The sequence below is a fragment of the Armigeres subalbatus genome, chromosome 2 (assembly GCF_024139115.2).
Source record: "Armigeres subalbatus isolate Guangzhou_Male chromosome 2, GZ_Asu_2, whole genome shotgun sequence".
Taxonomy (NCBI): domain Eukaryota; kingdom Metazoa; phylum Arthropoda; class Insecta; order Diptera; family Culicidae; genus Armigeres; species Armigeres subalbatus.
In genome coordinates this window covers 309,547,144-309,563,697 of record NC_085140.1, presented here as the reverse complement: position 1 = coordinate 309,563,697, position 16,554 = coordinate 309,547,144, and the positions used below count along the sequence as shown (strand labels likewise).

Below are 16,554 nucleotides of genomic sequence, written 5' to 3'. Positions count from 1 at the left end.
CGCCCGTTACGAATGTAGTAACCAACAGGAGGCACATCAACGGCATGGCGTTCAACGGCGATATGTGCGCGTCGGCATCATAGAGCTCGAGCATTGCTACGAGAGGAAGTCGGCCTCTTTCTCGTACCATCCGTCGAACAGATAAGTCGTGTGTGCTGGGCGACAGGTTGAAGCGGACGATTGAAGCGTCACAAAAGTGATGTTAGAAGGTGAAGAACAAAAACCAGGAACTTCGAGAAAATTTACGCCGCGTGTGATCAAAATGTCGATTCCAATGTTTGGGCACATGGAACTGTGTGGCTCCAAATGGCTGCAGCGAAATGCGATGACAGCAGCTCTCCTTCGGTGCGTGTGCATGCCACGGAGATCGGACGAGAAGAGGCCGAGTCATGGCTTGCTGCTCACCGATTGACACGCTGAGGTGGTAATATATAATAGAGTGGGGCGTCATGGTCATTTTTTCAAATCAATGGTTTTTCGAAGCCATTCTGGGTCCTGAACAACTGTGCAGAATATGGGACCGATTGGTTGCTTCCTCGCTTTCCGCATCGCGTTTGAAGTTTGTATGGAAATTAGTATGGGAGAACGTATATTTTTGCATTTCTACTACTACAGGTTTCAGTTCATCGTAAACCAAGTGGCACATTGTGTTAAAGTATAACCCAAAGGATGCCGAAAAACTTTGCTGAAGAAGGCACGTTACTGGAACGTCCACGAAAAAAGTTATAACGCTTCGAACATTGAGTGTTCAAACCATATGCAAAAAATCGTTCATTCTGCCAACACTGCCGTACTACGTAGACCAATAATTTAACTGAGTGTTATTTCAAAATAATTGATCTTTTAGGGCCTTCCCGAGCAGCACAAGTCAGACAATAATGGTTGCAGCAACTTGATTGTGACTAAATCCGGTCGCATATTAGTTGCAGTAACCTAAGTGGAACATGTGTGCTACTAGGGTTAGAGCTAAAGGGAGCTATCCGGAATTATTTGACGAAGAAAAAAATCCGACAAAAAGGAATATGGGTTTTGCCCTTCGATAGCCATAGGTTGTCCGATAGTGCTGGCAGAAACATTGATTTCTTGCATATGATTTAAACAATCAATTTTCGAAACGTAATAAAAATTTTTGTAGACCTTTCAGCTACGTACCTTCTTCGGCAAAGTCTTTCGGCATCCTCCAGACTATATGCTAACGTATTGAGTCACGTGATTGATGATAAATTGAAGCCGCTAAGAGCAAAAATGTAAAAAAGTACGTTTTCCCATACTAATCTCCATGTAAATTTAAAACGCGATGCGGCATGCGAGGTTGCAACCAATCGAGCCCATATTTTGCACAGTTGATTGGGGTCCCAAAACGATTCAGAAAAACCTTGATCTCACTTGATCGGACAAAGTTTGCGTTTTCCATACAACTGCGCCCCACTCTAATATATAATCATACGCTGATGGTAACTTACTCAAACCCCACATTCCCCTTCTTCTCTCACAAAAAAAAAAAACAAAAAAATCCTTTAGCATAGGACGAGTGTTTTTTTTTTCAATTTTTGGATATCTGATTCAACGGGCAATTCTGCTATGACTACTAAGTCAATAAATCCCAAAATAAACTTCAAGATATGTAATCTATTTCGCTTTCCAAACATCTTTGTCGCATATGATAGTTCTGCATATCTCTCAGATTTCGTTAGAATAAGCTAAACTGGTCTCATGTACACTGTCAATTGTATAAATTTATGTTAAGGACATAGTTGGAAGAGTACCACGATGGCAGTCAATATGGCACCCTGAGCAACACAATTCAGACAAAAATGGTTGCAGCAACTTGATTGTGACCAAATCTGGTCACATATGAGTTGCAGTAACCTATGGGGAACATGTGTGCTGCTGGGGACCGAACCTCCCACGGGTCAACCCCACACCTCCCGCACTCCTCTCCCACCAACATTCGAATGCATCGAACAGCATCAAAGAAAAGTTTAATATTCAAATTACTAACCTGTTCACAGCATGTTTATTCACTTCCCGTGATAATGAACATGTTTATCCAAAGAGTCTTATGCATTTCAGCTCGAATAACATCATAAATCAGCAGTTTCGTGCCGATTTATTAGCCGTCCGCGATTTGGTGGGTTCATCACTGCACTCCACTTCTTCTCAAAGGGCACTGAAAAAATCAAGTTTTTACTCACTTCTCCGCACAAATTTGTCTGTGATATCTATTGCACCAGGGGCAGATACTTCATACAAAAAGTGTGACATGGAGGTGAGCGGGGTATAAAATGCTATTTTTTTCGTTACGTAATCAAAGGATCTTTCTTGCGTTGCGATTTTCGTTCAGTGAAGTCTTTAGAATGTTGCTTTCAGCTATGTGGGTTCTCTTTTCGCCAGCGTTTGGAGGGGAGGCACTGTAGCCAGTGTAACGAAAGGTTTTGTTTCCCATACTAGTTTTCATACAAACTTGAACCGGTTTGTGCTCAACCAGTTTTTGTTCAATTCGAATTTGGAGGACACTCGGAGCATGGGACAGAATCGATTGAGCGTGTTGGAGCTGTGTCGTTTTTTGAACCACCCTACTAATATTTTAGGCGTTTTATAAATACGATACCAATACTACTACAGTATATGACAGTTTTTATTGTACCAATATTTTCAAAGCTTTGTTTTGGTACTCAACCCACCTTCACCTTAACCAAAATCTATAGTTCCCGGACTCACCCTGGGATTTTCTAGATTGTCAACCCTTTTTTCGGAAGTCTCTCAGACGCGCTTAGTGATTTTCCAAACCACAATCCATTTTCCAGCGGTCTCTCTAATACGCTTTGTGATTTTACAAACCACAATCAATACTCCAGCGATCTCCCAGACGCGCTTTGTGATTTCAAAAACCATTTCCCAGCGGTCATCTCGACGCGCTTTGTGATTTTCCAAACCACAATCCATTTTCCAGCGGTCATTCCGACGCGCTTTGTGATTTTACAAACCACAATCCATTTTCCAGCGGTCATCCCGACGCGCTTTGTAATTTTCCAAACCACAATCCAGTTTCCAGCGGTCTCCCAGACGCGCTTTGTTGAAATGGTTGTGATTCCTTTCCGTATTTAAAATTAAATAGGTACTGTATCTTTTCGCATATTAACCACTTGAATTCAACTCACCTTTTGAAATCAGCGTCAGGATACAAAAAAAAAACAACCTGGCAGGATCGCCAAAATGTGTGGCTCCAAATGGCTGCAGCGAAATGCGATGACAGCAGCTCTCCTTCGGTGCGTGTGCACGCCACGGAGATCGGACGAGAAGAGGCCGAGTCATGGCTTGCTGCTCACCGATTGACACGCTGAGGTGGTAATATATAATTACACGCTGATGGTAACTTACTCAAACCCCACAGGAACGGAACATCGTGATAAGTTCGATGAATACATCAGTCGGTTAGAACAGTTTTTCCTTGTGAATGAAGTGTAAGAAAATAGGAAAGTGCCGATACTTGTGACTATGGCTGGTCCAAGCCTGTATTCGATCGCGTCGAGAGTTTATTCACCCGATGATCCGTGCACTAAGTCGTATGCGGAGTTGATCGTGGTGCTGAAAAAGCATTTGGCCCCAACCATCAATATGGTGGCTGAACGTTATAAATTCCGAAAGTGTGAACAGTCGTCTAGTCAGTCTATAGCGGAGTTTGTCATGAATCTCAAGGCTCAGTCACAGTCTTGTGATCGGAAGATACCTAAGTCACGAGAGCTCTAAAGTATACGATTTTCGCCCTCGGTGAGGATAAAAACTTGAGTGGAGAGCGATTGTGCCAGTGAAATTTGAAGTTGATGCATTAGCATGTGAGTCAGTGATATCAAAGGTTACGTATCATCAGCCGCTTTCTCACGTCACAATGCGACGAACTCTCAAATGCTTTCAGTATGTTTCGGGGCAAGACATTCGTCCAGAGGGAGAACTAGCGGTCAAGGTTAGAAACAGGAGTCGTGATTTGGTTTCACTAAAGCTCTACGTTCTACAACCGGAGAGGAACCGAAGCATTGCCCCTCTTCTTGGTCGTTCAAGCCTCGATGTCCTAATTCTCGAATGGAGAGAAATGGTGAGTTTGAATTTTTCTCCTATCAGTGCTATTCAGTCCAGTTTGAAGTCTGAAATTTAGAATAGGTTTCCTAATTTGTTCTCTGCTAATTCCAATCAAGCGATTTTATTCAAGGTTTCACAGCTAATATTGTTCTGAAGTCTAACGCGATACCGATTTTGCATAAGCCGTATACTATCCCTTTCAAATTTCGTGAAAAAGTAGATCAAGAACTCGATCGCATGGTGGAGAAGGGAATCCTGGTGCCAGTCCGATCGTCCACGTGGGCGAGTCCAATTGTGGTTACACCGAAAATAGACGGTTCTATTCATATTTGTTTAGATGGAAAAGCAACTTTGAATCGTTTCATTTCTACTGAACATTATCAGTTACTATTGATTGATGATATTCTAGCCAGTTTGTCGAATTTCAAGGTTTTCTGTAAAATCGATCTTACAGGTGCATACTTGCAAGTTCCGTTATCAGAAACCGCACAAAATGTGTGTACTGTTACCACAAGGGCTTGTTTAAGTAGGGGAGGAGGTTCGGTTGTGGGCACCGTTCGGTTATGGGCACCATGTATCTTTTGACAGATAAGAGATGCTGTCATTCTGACAACCGTCATTTGCTATAATAGCATGATGTTTTGTGCTCAATATCAAACCGGATGGGCATCTCTACTTTGAACTAGAAACAAATAAATTTTTCGTACAAGAAAAACAACACGAAAGTTTTTTTTTTTGGCCTTTTTCAAAGTGTCATAAATTAAAGGATTTAATTCAAAAAGTGAGTTCTAATGCGTATTTACACAGTAAATTTAATCTATTTTGAGGCCCAATGTCGATTGCCATCAAAATTTTAGCGCGAATTTGGGCACCTTTATTGGTTCGGTTATGGGCACCCTCATTTTATTGATAAATCATTCAATATCGTTTTACTTGTCCCTTAACTTATTTTTAATAACGTTTTAAGGCAGTTTTTATGATTAGTTTGACATAATTGTTTGAAATAATGAGTTTATTTAATATTTTTGTTCTTTGGGCATGTCTAGTTATTATATTATATTATTTTTTGAAATGAACGAGAAAGGCACTATTGCCGCTAGGGTGATTAATCAGGATTTTTTTGACTGTATGCATACCAATAAAACGTAAATCAATGAAAAATTGTAACCCATTTATCTAAAGTGCTATTTTAGACCTTTCTTATGTGATTTTTTTCAACATCCTCCTTAATGCACCGAGGGAGGCATCATCACTGCTAGGTGAATTGATTTGAGTATTTTTTAGCGTCTCCTGGCTTTTAGAATGAATAAACTATTCCTTGTCTTTAAATCTGGGTGGTTTTTATTCATGCTTCTTTATGTTTAGCTAAGTTTTCAAGGGTGCCCACAACCGAACCACGAAATGAAAATGTCCAAAAATGTCAAATTTTCTAAATTGTCAATATTTTTTTCTAAATCGATGAAATCATATTAATTTCTTTTCTAGTAGTAAGGTTATAAGTTTAGCTTTCGATTGCTATGCAAATGTCGACATAAGATCAACCAGGGCCAAAGTTATGGACCAAACACAAAAGGGTGCCCACAACCGAACCTCCTCCCCTACACTCGAATGCCATTCGGTATTTGTTCTGCACCGTCTCTATTCCAATCCATCATAGACCAAATTTTAGTCGATACAGAAGCAGTTCTGTATTTGGACGATATTCTTATAGGTAGAAGAACTGTCGAGAAATGCAAAAAGAATTTGCTAAATGTTCTTGACAAGCTAAATCAGCACAAAGTGCAGATTAATTGGACCAAATCCAGCTTTTTTGAAACAGGAATCGAGCATCTTGGGTTCCGGCTCACAGCCGAAGGGATTCGACCAAGTCCTACAAAGGTGGACGCTATTTGTCTAGCACCGCCACCGAAAGATTTACATCAATTGCAGTCGTTCTTAGGCCTCCTTAATTATTATCATCGATTTCTGCCAAATTTGTCCACGGAGCTACGTCCTTTATATAATTTGCTCAAAAAAGATCACGATTTCACGTGGTCATCTGCCTGTCAGGAGGCTTTTGAAGCAAGTAAAAAGCTGTTAGTTACTAATGATATGAACCGTATGATCCGGCGAAACCGTTGATTCTAACTACCGATGCTAGTCCGTATGGTATAGGTGCAGTATTGTCCCACCAAGTTGGCCAAATCGAAAAACCCGTGTGTTTCGCGTAGTCCACGTTAACACCAGCACAAGTTAATTACGGTCAGATTCACAAGGAAGCGTTAGCAGTAATGTTTGGTGTAACTAAATTCAACAAATATTTTTATGGCTATTTACCCTCGTAACCGATAGTTCCGCGTTGAAACAAGTTTTTAATCCACAAAAAGGATCGTCGACGGTCGCGGGACGCGGGCTCACGATTACATTGTCGAGCGGTAACGTTGTCAAACTATTCGTATCGCGTTATACATCGTCCCGGTAAAAGTATCAGTAACGCCGACGCGTTATCGCGCTTGCCTCTACCAGTCGAAAATCGTATCGAGTACATGTTGGTTACTGAACATAACCTACAAAAGTATGTCAGTGTAGAGGAGATAAGATTACATAAAAACGTGATTCTATACTTTCAAAGGTTGTACATTACGCGAAAAATGGATGGCCTCGTGTCATAGAACCAGAATTGAAATCATTCGCGCACATTCGAAGTCGAAAATGATTGTCTTTGATGAATGGTTGCAGCGGCGCGTAATTGGTAAGTTCATGAAAACCATGATGGTACCTCACCATTCACAATCGAATGGATTAGCAGAGAGGGGGGTACAGACTAACAAAACGGTATTGATAAAGTATCTGTTGACTGAGAAGTTCAAACCGATACCAATGCAAAGAAAGCTTAACCGTATTCTGTTTAACTACCGAAATACTCCTTCTACCACTACCGGTAAAACACTGTCTTCGTTAGTTTTCACTTATGTACCTCGCACATTATTAAATACAAGCAACCCGGTTAAGTTGGTTATACAAAACCAACAGAAAGATGTGGTTAAACCTTCTTTGCCTCCAGTGAAACCCAAAAAACCTCTAGTGTGTCCGAAATAGTACTCTCGTTGCAATAAAGTTTTGTACCGTAACCATTTAGATGGATCCGTTCGCTGGATTCCAGCTATTGCGTTAGAAAAGATTAGTCCTCATACATAGTTGGCTAATTTTAACGGAAACGTACGCATGGTTCATAATAACCAAATGCGCGTGTCTGATTTGTCAGACCCACCCTTCCCTTCCCATAATGTCTCCTATCAACGAGTCCGAGCAGCCTTCGAAAGCGATGGAGGTGCCCGGTACCTCATCGATTGTTCAACAATCGCAACGCAACCAAAAAAAAAAGAAATCGGAAAACAAAAGAAAGCGCAGCGAATCTCCATCACCGAAACTCCGTCGTTCCAAACGAATTCGAAAAAAACCCTTAAAACTTTGGTGTGGGTGGGGGAAACGTTTTTTGTTTCTGCAACATGTCTAGAGGGTATTTGAGATTTGATGGTAGAATTTGTTAGTATTGTTCCGCGTTTTCGATATCATTGAACAAATGTTCCTAGTATTAAGTAGCTCTATAGTCTCATATAAAGCTGGGAGAAGTGATATGTATCTTATTTAAGTTTGCAGAATCCATCTCTGTTCTCTGTTAGATATATAAGTATGATTGTAAATATGGAAGATGACCTTGATGCTACTCACACACTTCCCCAGTCTAATATTAGATATAGTAGCTAGTTGGTATGCAATACGTCCATTGTACTTTTTCTTATAAAAGACCATGAGTCTACTGGATCGGTCTCTTTTGCCGATCGACCATCGTAACAGTAAGTTTAATAAATCATTAATAGTGAATGTCCGGGTATTTTCTTCTGCACGACACAGCACCTAACAATAAGTGTAGCTACCACACGCTATTAAAAAAAAATCAGATGTTTGGAAACTTCTCCTCAATGTCTGACATAAACTTTTAGTTCTATTTGCACGAGCTTTGTAAAAAAAACAATTCTCACTATCATATGAGCAGAACATTTTACTTACTCATCATCGTCCAATAGCACGAGTCCCAGTCCAGATGCTTGAGCTCTTTACGGCGGGCTTTGAATATCTTCTCCCGGAACACCCCCTCCCAGGCACTGAGTTTAATTAATTTTATTCCCAGCAATACTTCATTGATTCGTCGGAGCCGTTCGTCCGTACATTCCTGCAACAAAAAGCAAAGGGCTGATTGGTAGGCGGAAGGTTCATCGATTCCAGTAAAAATGCAATTAACGATTGTCACTCGGAAGAGTGGTACAGGTCATCAAGGGAAGTGCTGCAGACCGAAGGAAAAACATAATGAGAAAGGTTCTATGCATTGTGCATGCCTTTTGAGCAATTCTCGGGTACTTATTCAAAAGGACGTATGTGATTTTGTAAACAAAGATTCAGACGTCGATTTGTCCGATCTGATTGCCCTCCCACGCAAACCATCACCATAGACAGATAGGGGAAGGCTTCTGCTACCTGTTAGTGGTGTTGGTTTGCGTGTGAGTGCCATCAGATCGGACAAATCGACGTTTGAATCTTTGTTTACAAAATCACATACGTCCTTTTGAATAAGTACCCGAGAATTGTTTGAATTGTATGCTGTGCAGGCGAACTGACAATTATAGCTTCACACGTTTGTATAAGGGAGAACATTATTTTGATGAAAAGTTTGGAAGTTTCGTATTTAATACAAGCTAGGTGACAGCATTACTTACCGCGGTTTTCTTTGAGTTGGCTGACATATACTTTCCGATCATAAATTGGAGAGGAGTCATCGTGACGATGCATACAAATGATCCAATTATTGTGCTAACACCCAACAAGCGATATAACAGAAACATCACCATTCCAATCTGTGGGGTAATAAAATCAATTAGAATTCATATAACAGGCTTTATTCATATCATAAATTCAACTACTTGGTGGTGGTAATTCCAATCAGCTTTTAATGACCACTGAAAACCCTACTCAAATCGTCTGCATTATGTTTTCTTAATTAGATGCTCTTCTTAGATTCTTCGAACATGTTACCCCGACATATTGAGGTCTGCGAAAAAGATCCTTCCTTCCAAATCTTTCCTAATCGCAATAATTGCCGAACGCTTTTAATTACCTACTCTTAAACCAATTAAAAAGGCCAGCTCGACCGAAAACTCTTCACCTTTCTATTTCCTTTTCCCGCCCACATCTCAACCGTGAAAAATCACATTAAACACCTCGTTTCCGAAGGGACCAACAGCCTCCCTTAACGGGAGCATAAAATTGCTTTCGGTATGTTTTTTTGGTATCATGCTTATGGCATAGTCGCGCGATACCTTTTGTGGGTTTTCTATCGGCGCCTGGAAGTGGGATGCCGTAATTCGTCCGACAGTGGAGTGTGCGACCAAAAGGGCGCAATCAGGCACCGCACGTCAAACTGTGCCAGCATCAGACACCTGACTTCTCCAAGACGATGATGATAACATCAAAAAGATCCAACCGACACCGGGTGGCCTAAGCTGTTTACACACACAAATTAGCTCAGTAAATGTTTACACAGAGCGAAATCGAATAGAATCTGTGTACCCTGGTATCCAACTGGAGGGATCTTCAGATGGTAGGAAAACAGCAGTTGAAAATAGCACTCAACGGATTGCTGCCACATTATTTCAATCCCAGACAATCCGGACCTCTGATTTGCATTTGACCCTTTTAAGGACGTCAAGTCGCAATGAGTGCATTCCAGAAACTAAATCTTTTAGAAGGTGTTGAAATCATGCAAATTAACACAGATTGAAGGTATGTAGATGCGGATTAAGAGTAGCGAATAATGGGTTTCACTGAACCGGGCCGGGCTATCCAATCTTCCAACATGATTTTGTCAATAATGTCCTGTCTGTTGTAAAGTCAGTGATGCTGTTTTTCAATTTGGGCTTAGTAAATTAAAAATCAATTTAGTTTGCTCTGCTAACTCAACTTCGTTTAGGCTAACTACATGACAGGCATGCTTACAGACATGATTGCAACTCCGTTATAGATTCGATTTGTGGTAGGGGTGCTCCTGAAATTTATCTCATGGCTCCGATATTCATGCCATCAAAAACGAAGCAATGGAAAGAAATTTGATTTGTTTCTCATTTTTGTGATTTTTTTCAGCAGTGAGCAGCCATGTTGACAAAAAGAAGCAACAAATTGGAGCTGTATTTCTTTGTTTTGCGATGAGATGAATATATACAATCGTGTATTTTCGAGAAATCGTGTAAAAAACCTCGTATTTTCGAAAAATTGTGTAAAAATAAAATGTATTTTTTTGGAAGTTACGAAAAAATGATGCACTGGGTCTTCTGCCAATTATGATGCTACATATGATCTACTGCACCAGTTATCCAAAAATTTCATGGAATAAAGCGTAAAGCTCCACATGCATAACCAAAGAATATGCGGACTGTTTGGAATATGCTACATGCCCTATGTGGAACATTGAATAGAATGTGTACACAACAGATGTTCTAAGTCATCGAAGAAATGTCTGAAGTAAAGCCTTGAAAAAATGGAGGGCGGGCCACAAAAAAATGGAGCCAAGGGCCGCATTCGGACCGCGGGCCGTACGTTGGGCAGCCCTGAAATAAATGGTCGATTTCTAAAAACCCTTCGTACATCACTGGAGAAAAAGATTTCAAATGAACTGTGAAATACTTGAATCGATCTTTAAAGGTTTGTTCGAGTTATGTTTCCGGTCAGTTAAAAACAATAGTTTCAAGAAAAACGCGTTTAAAGTTCTCGGTTTAATTTATACAACGATACAGTATTTCGGTAGACCTTGGTATATAAGAAAGGTAAAAAGGCCAAATTACCAGCTAAATGTATTCTTCCCAATCATGATTAACTCTAAAACCGAATGTTTTTAGTTTTACTGTTAACTTTAGTACGTCTGGATGTGAATATTTGCTTAACCCCAAAAAGATAAACAAGTTCTCTTTGACAGGTAATATCCATCATGATAATAAAAAAGCAACAACGGCAGTGATACCTGAAAACTTTTAAAAACTCCATCTATGCCAGCTCTTATCAAAAACATCATCACCATGCTACCAGAACCCTTTTCTTAGGAAACACAACAAAGTAGGTAGATATGTTATGTATCGAAAGGATGAAAAGTTTCGAGTGTTTTTGAAGAAAGGAAAAACAGATATTTTGATGAGGGTGACCACCAGCGAGCCTTTCTCGTATCCAACCGTTTCAATCTCCGCTGCCGCCTACCACATTTAATCCGGCGTTTGATGAACAGACGCCATAATTACTGTTTGATTTCCCTACCGGAAAAGACCGAATGCTTTGAGGGGGATGATTTTTGTTTTGTCAAACTACATACTTTCTATCGAATGAAGTTGTACTAGTGATGATGCCAATGTGTTCATCAAACAAGAATGCATAACCAGCACATCCAATTTTGTAAGCCAACTAACTTGCTCGATACCTATTATCTCTTATTTCATAGAAGCTAATTCGATGCGGAAACATTTTTAAGCCGGTACACGATGGGAAATGTTGCTCGAGGTCTGGAAAAACCAAAAAGGGGTTTAATTTAAAGACTTGTCCTTCTGTCTTGGATTAGTTTGATGAAGGATCGATGGTTGTTCACGGTGAGTTGGGTTGCATGGAATGTGACAAGGCTTGACCTAGAAGGTTAGAGGACACATGCTTTGTGGTGAAGTGTATCATCTCGAATAAAATGTATATGGGGTGAAAAAGTCTAAATTTTTGTTATGCTACGTACACACCAGTCAAGCAGTTCGACGAACATTGACTCCACCCCCAAGAAAACGCTTCGGTTGCTGCTTTGTTGGAACGTGTGTGAAGTTGTTCGAACTACAGTGACTATAATAACAGTGTCGTCAAGTGTCAGAATTGGAACAGAATCGTCTGTCAGTTCCATACAAATGCGCGTTCCAAACGAGCAGGAGACCTGTCAAACGTGGCACATGACGTTACTCTTCTTATAGGACTCTAGTTCGAACAACCATTTGACAGTTGGCGGCTCGGTTGGGAAAAATTAAAACGGTTTGATTTTGGTTTGAGTTGTCGGGGGTGGAGTCAAGGTTCGCCGAACATGTTTGAGCATTTGTAGTGAAGTTGCACAAACCCCCATATATTTTTTGATGGTTGGTGCTCGAGTTGGTGCTTCGGTCGTTCGTGTGTGATATTGTTGGTCGAATAAATTGATTGTTCGTGTCGGTGTTGATAAAAATTGATGAATGTTTGAATAAACGGGAGGTGGAGTCAATGTTGGTCGAACTGCTTGACCGTGTGTACGTTCCATTACGATTCAACCCAATCGCAACATGTTCTGCTCATGATAAGAATTGGATACAATCATTACACAGTTAGTTTCTATTACCGAAATCGGTAAAATTTTACTGAGTTTTTGAACAGCTGACTTTACTCGGTAATTTTAAATGTTACTGATAACTCAGTAAAATTTTCAGCCCATGAAATGTTAAAAAATACCGACTAGGTCAGTAAGTCTTATTGCTGACTTTTCGGTACTTTTATTGTTTACTTTGGTTTACCGAAGATTACAGTATTTTTTTTTCTTCAAAAAATGTTCCCCACAAAATTATTGCTTTCTTAAAAAAAACACACGACGGTAAAAATCATCGTGTTATCAAATAACCCTATCTATCTGAATTGTTACAAAAGTTTGCTTTGAGACTCATATACTATAGTTGTTTTGATCAGGTTTTGATGATTGCATCGTGGAACTCTGCGCTCCCTGGAAGGTCATGCGGTGTTATTATGTCCGATTGGGACTATATCGGTCAGCTGACATGAAAACCGCTCTTCCGCCTGCTGCCGTATGAAGTGTTCTCGCCGGAATTGTTCACGATCATTAGATGCAGCACCTGTAGTCGGAATATACAAGGATCATACCGCTTGTTCGCCTTGTTTCTGTTCAGCTTGCGTAAGCGATTTTTTTTAGTTTCAGCAGGCTCCAGTTCTACTACCAGCGGTTTTGTCAATTTAAGGATCCACGATATGGCCTTCCAGGGAGCGTTCAGTTCGTCGAGGTCTCGTGGCAAATACAATTTGCCAGAAGCTTGGAATAGAAAAACATGGCGGATTAAATGAAAATGTTTGACACAAAGGAAAGCATAGTTGACGTTTAAGCTTTGAAGATTTTTTTCGGTAAATTAAAAAAAAACACCGGAATCTCGGTATTGACATTTACTGAGAAATCATTCTATTCAGTAAATATGCTTTTATTACGGGGAAGTCAGTAAGAATCATAGACGTCAGTAATCAAACAAATCAATTACTGGTCATCGGTAATATTTTGAGAAGTTACTGAGTTTTCGGTATTTTTTATGATTTACGGTTTGAAATCAGTAAAAGAAATTACCGAACAAGCAAACCGCTGTTAAGTGTGTAGATAAAATTGTTGGTCCGGTTAGAACTGCTTCCCGAGTAGGAGAAAAAAATCAATAATACAGGCATACCTCGATAGTACGTACCCTCGATAGTACGTACCCTCGATTGTACGTACATTTTACCTCGATAGTACGTACACAAAAAAAAATTTTTTTTTTCGTTCAATTTTCTTTACGATTTTAGTAAAAAATTTTATATGCTTTGATCATAGCACATGCGGGGGTCCTTCATATGTTACGTAATAATTTCACAACTGATTTAAACACCATCGTGAGCTTATAAAAGAATTTAGTAGCAAAACTTTGAAAACAGCGTGTCATGAATGTTTGCCAGTCTTACGTAACATATATTATACTATCATTTTAAACTATAAATTGAAGGAACATCTGAAACAGCTGAGCGATGCGGAGCGCGTCCAAGCCCTCATAAAACAGAATATCAGCAAGAGGAATTGTTTTGTCTTGGACGTGTCTTGCACTCGTGTAAGTATGCCATCGGCATAAGAGTGTTAGCAACAATAAATGAAATTTTATGGGTATGATTGTCTTAGAAAGCAGATTAGCTATCCACTTAATTGAACAATTATTATGTTTATGAAATATTTTATCTATCAAGGAAATTAGTTTCAGTTCTAGAACCCTTCCCCATGCATTAGTTCACCTGATAGACCAGAAAATATTTCCTCGAAGAGTAAATTAATTTCATCATGGGAATGGTGATTTATAAAATAGAATTTTCGGCAATATATTTTACTGTTTAATTAAGTTTACAGTAAGTTTAGTTCCATTCTACCCCCTGGCCGGTAACAATTTTTATTTTCTTGAGAAACAAATTAGCAGCGTTACTAAAATGAGGAAAATTTTTGGAGGAAAATTTCCTCTGAAACGTCTTACTTAGAATTCCGAAGAAGTTTATCATGGAACAGTAGTTTCCCCCTGGGATACCTTGGTAGTTTGGTCGAAAATTCCATACATGATTTGACTTGATATTCTACCTAGACCTGTGCGCCGATTGAAATTTTATCGACCGTGAGGCGTGATAGATCATTTTCAGCCAGTGCCAGTGGCGTGGTGGTGATTGGCGGCGGCGTGAGTCAGCGTGAATCAATTTCGTGTATTACAAGTTTTCCGGAATTTATCTGGATGTTCCTCCAGGAATTCCTCCGGAAGTTTATCCGGGAATTCCTACGGGAGTTTTTCCCGATATTTCTCTGAAAGTTCCTACAGGAATTCCTCCGGAAGTCCATCAAAATTCCTCCCGAGATCCATCTTAAATTATAGCCAAATATTTCTCCGTTAATCCTTCAAATATACCCTCCATTATTTTCGCGGTAATTTCTTCAGCAATTCATTCAGGAATTCTCTTATAAATTTTCACATCCCCTTTCCCAGAACTTCCACCAGAAAATCATTCAGAAATTCCCATGTAAACTCCTCCGGGCATTCTCTCTGGAGTTACTCCAGAGATTCCATCAAGATCTTTCCATTAATTACTTCGATGTCTTTCCGGATTTTCTTCAGAAAATCACGTGGAAGCCCTTGATACTCACGCGCCAGGAATTCTTCAGAAATTCCTCCAATAACTCTCCCGGAAAATTGTTCCTGTTTTTTTTTTCTTCGGGAATTCTCTTGGAAATTCCATGCAAAAATCGTCTGCAAATTCATCTGGCTACAAAAATTAAATTTCGCCAAAACCAGTGCTGGAAATACTCGCTTCACGAGTAAGAAAAATATGTAATTGGGCCTACCAGAAATGCCATACTCGCGCGAACCTACTGCCTGCACTGCTTGCTTTGTTCGCGAGTACGGGCAGAGCAAAGATAAAAAGCAGGGCAGTATTTTTTTCGCGAGTTGAAAATCACGATCGCGAGTATTTGTAGTTACTTCGAACAAAATGGATAAATTTCACTTAACATAAACACAGTAACAATGAACAAATGTGTTCTTGCTCGAACATCCATGAGAATTATGTTCCGATGTTGGTTTATGACATTTTGTAAATTAACCCGAATGACTCGATAAGCTCCACGAACATTTTTCGGGGTTGGCTTTTCTGTTTTCTCTGCGAGTAGTAGGTAGGCAAGAAAAGGCAAAACAAGTGTTCGCGAGTATTTTGCATGGCATGGGTTTTGTGAAAAAGGTTCACAGATATCCACCACTGGTCAAAACTCTTTCAGAATTACATACAAAAACTTCTCTTGAAATTCCTCTGGAAATTATTTAAGGGATTCTCCCGGAAGATCCTGCAGTTATTCTCGAAATTTTTACGGTACTTCGCTTAACATTTCTATAAAAAATCATCCAAAATGTCCTTCAGTATTTTCCAAGATTTTCTTCCAGGAATTTGCAGCAATATCTTAAAACAATAACCCCGAAAATTCTTCTAAAAACTCTCCCACTTTTTTTTTCAGAAATTCCTCCATGTATTCTCCCAAAAAATCCAACAAAAATTTCCCCGGAAATTACTTCAAGAACTTCTTCAGAAATCTATTTTAAAGTTCCCCCGAAAAGTTCTTCAAAAATTATCCGGGAATTCGTTTCGGAATTACCACAGAATTTTCTCAAATTATTCTGCAGAAAATTCCTTCAATAACTGCTCCGGGAAGTTCCTTTTTCAGAATGAATAGGAGTATCCGAAAGGATTTCCTGAAGAATTTCTTAAAGTAATTTTTGAAAAAAAATCGCGATGTATTTCTTGGTTTGAGATTGAGTTTCGAAAAATCTTGATGGATTCACCTATGGATTTCCTGGAGATATTCTCGAAAAAAAAACCTAGAAGAATATCGGAAACAAATCTAGGAGAAATTTGAAAATAAGAAGTTTTTGAATGAATTCCCTAAGGAATTTTCAGAGGAAAATATGTATGAATGTCAAAACAAATTTCAAATAAAGTTTTGAAATAATTTCAAACTAAATCACGAAAAAAAATCTAGTAGAATTTCAGAGATTCCTTAGTTTCCTGAAGAACAAACACACATTTTCAGAAAAAAGTATCTTTATGTTTGGCCGAGAATGTATTGAATAGTGGCCA

At 39.5% G+C, this 16,554-nt stretch overlaps 1 protein-coding gene across 1 annotated transcript in view; it reads right to left on the bottom strand.

The window, feature by feature from the left end:
* LOC134212570 (ATP-binding cassette sub-family C member Sur) overlaps positions 1-16,554 on the bottom strand; it is a 231,159-nt gene that overhangs the window by 111,957 nt on the left and 102,648 nt on the right. Inside the window, exons 9-10 of the mRNA XM_062690557.1 lie at positions 8,832-8,969; positions 8,128-8,290 (exon numbers count right to left, since the gene is read on the bottom strand). Of these exons, the coding sequence (XP_062546541.1) occupies positions 8,128-8,290; positions 8,832-8,969 (301 nt within the window). The remainder of the gene's footprint in view (positions 1-8,127; positions 8,291-8,831; positions 8,970-16,554) is intronic.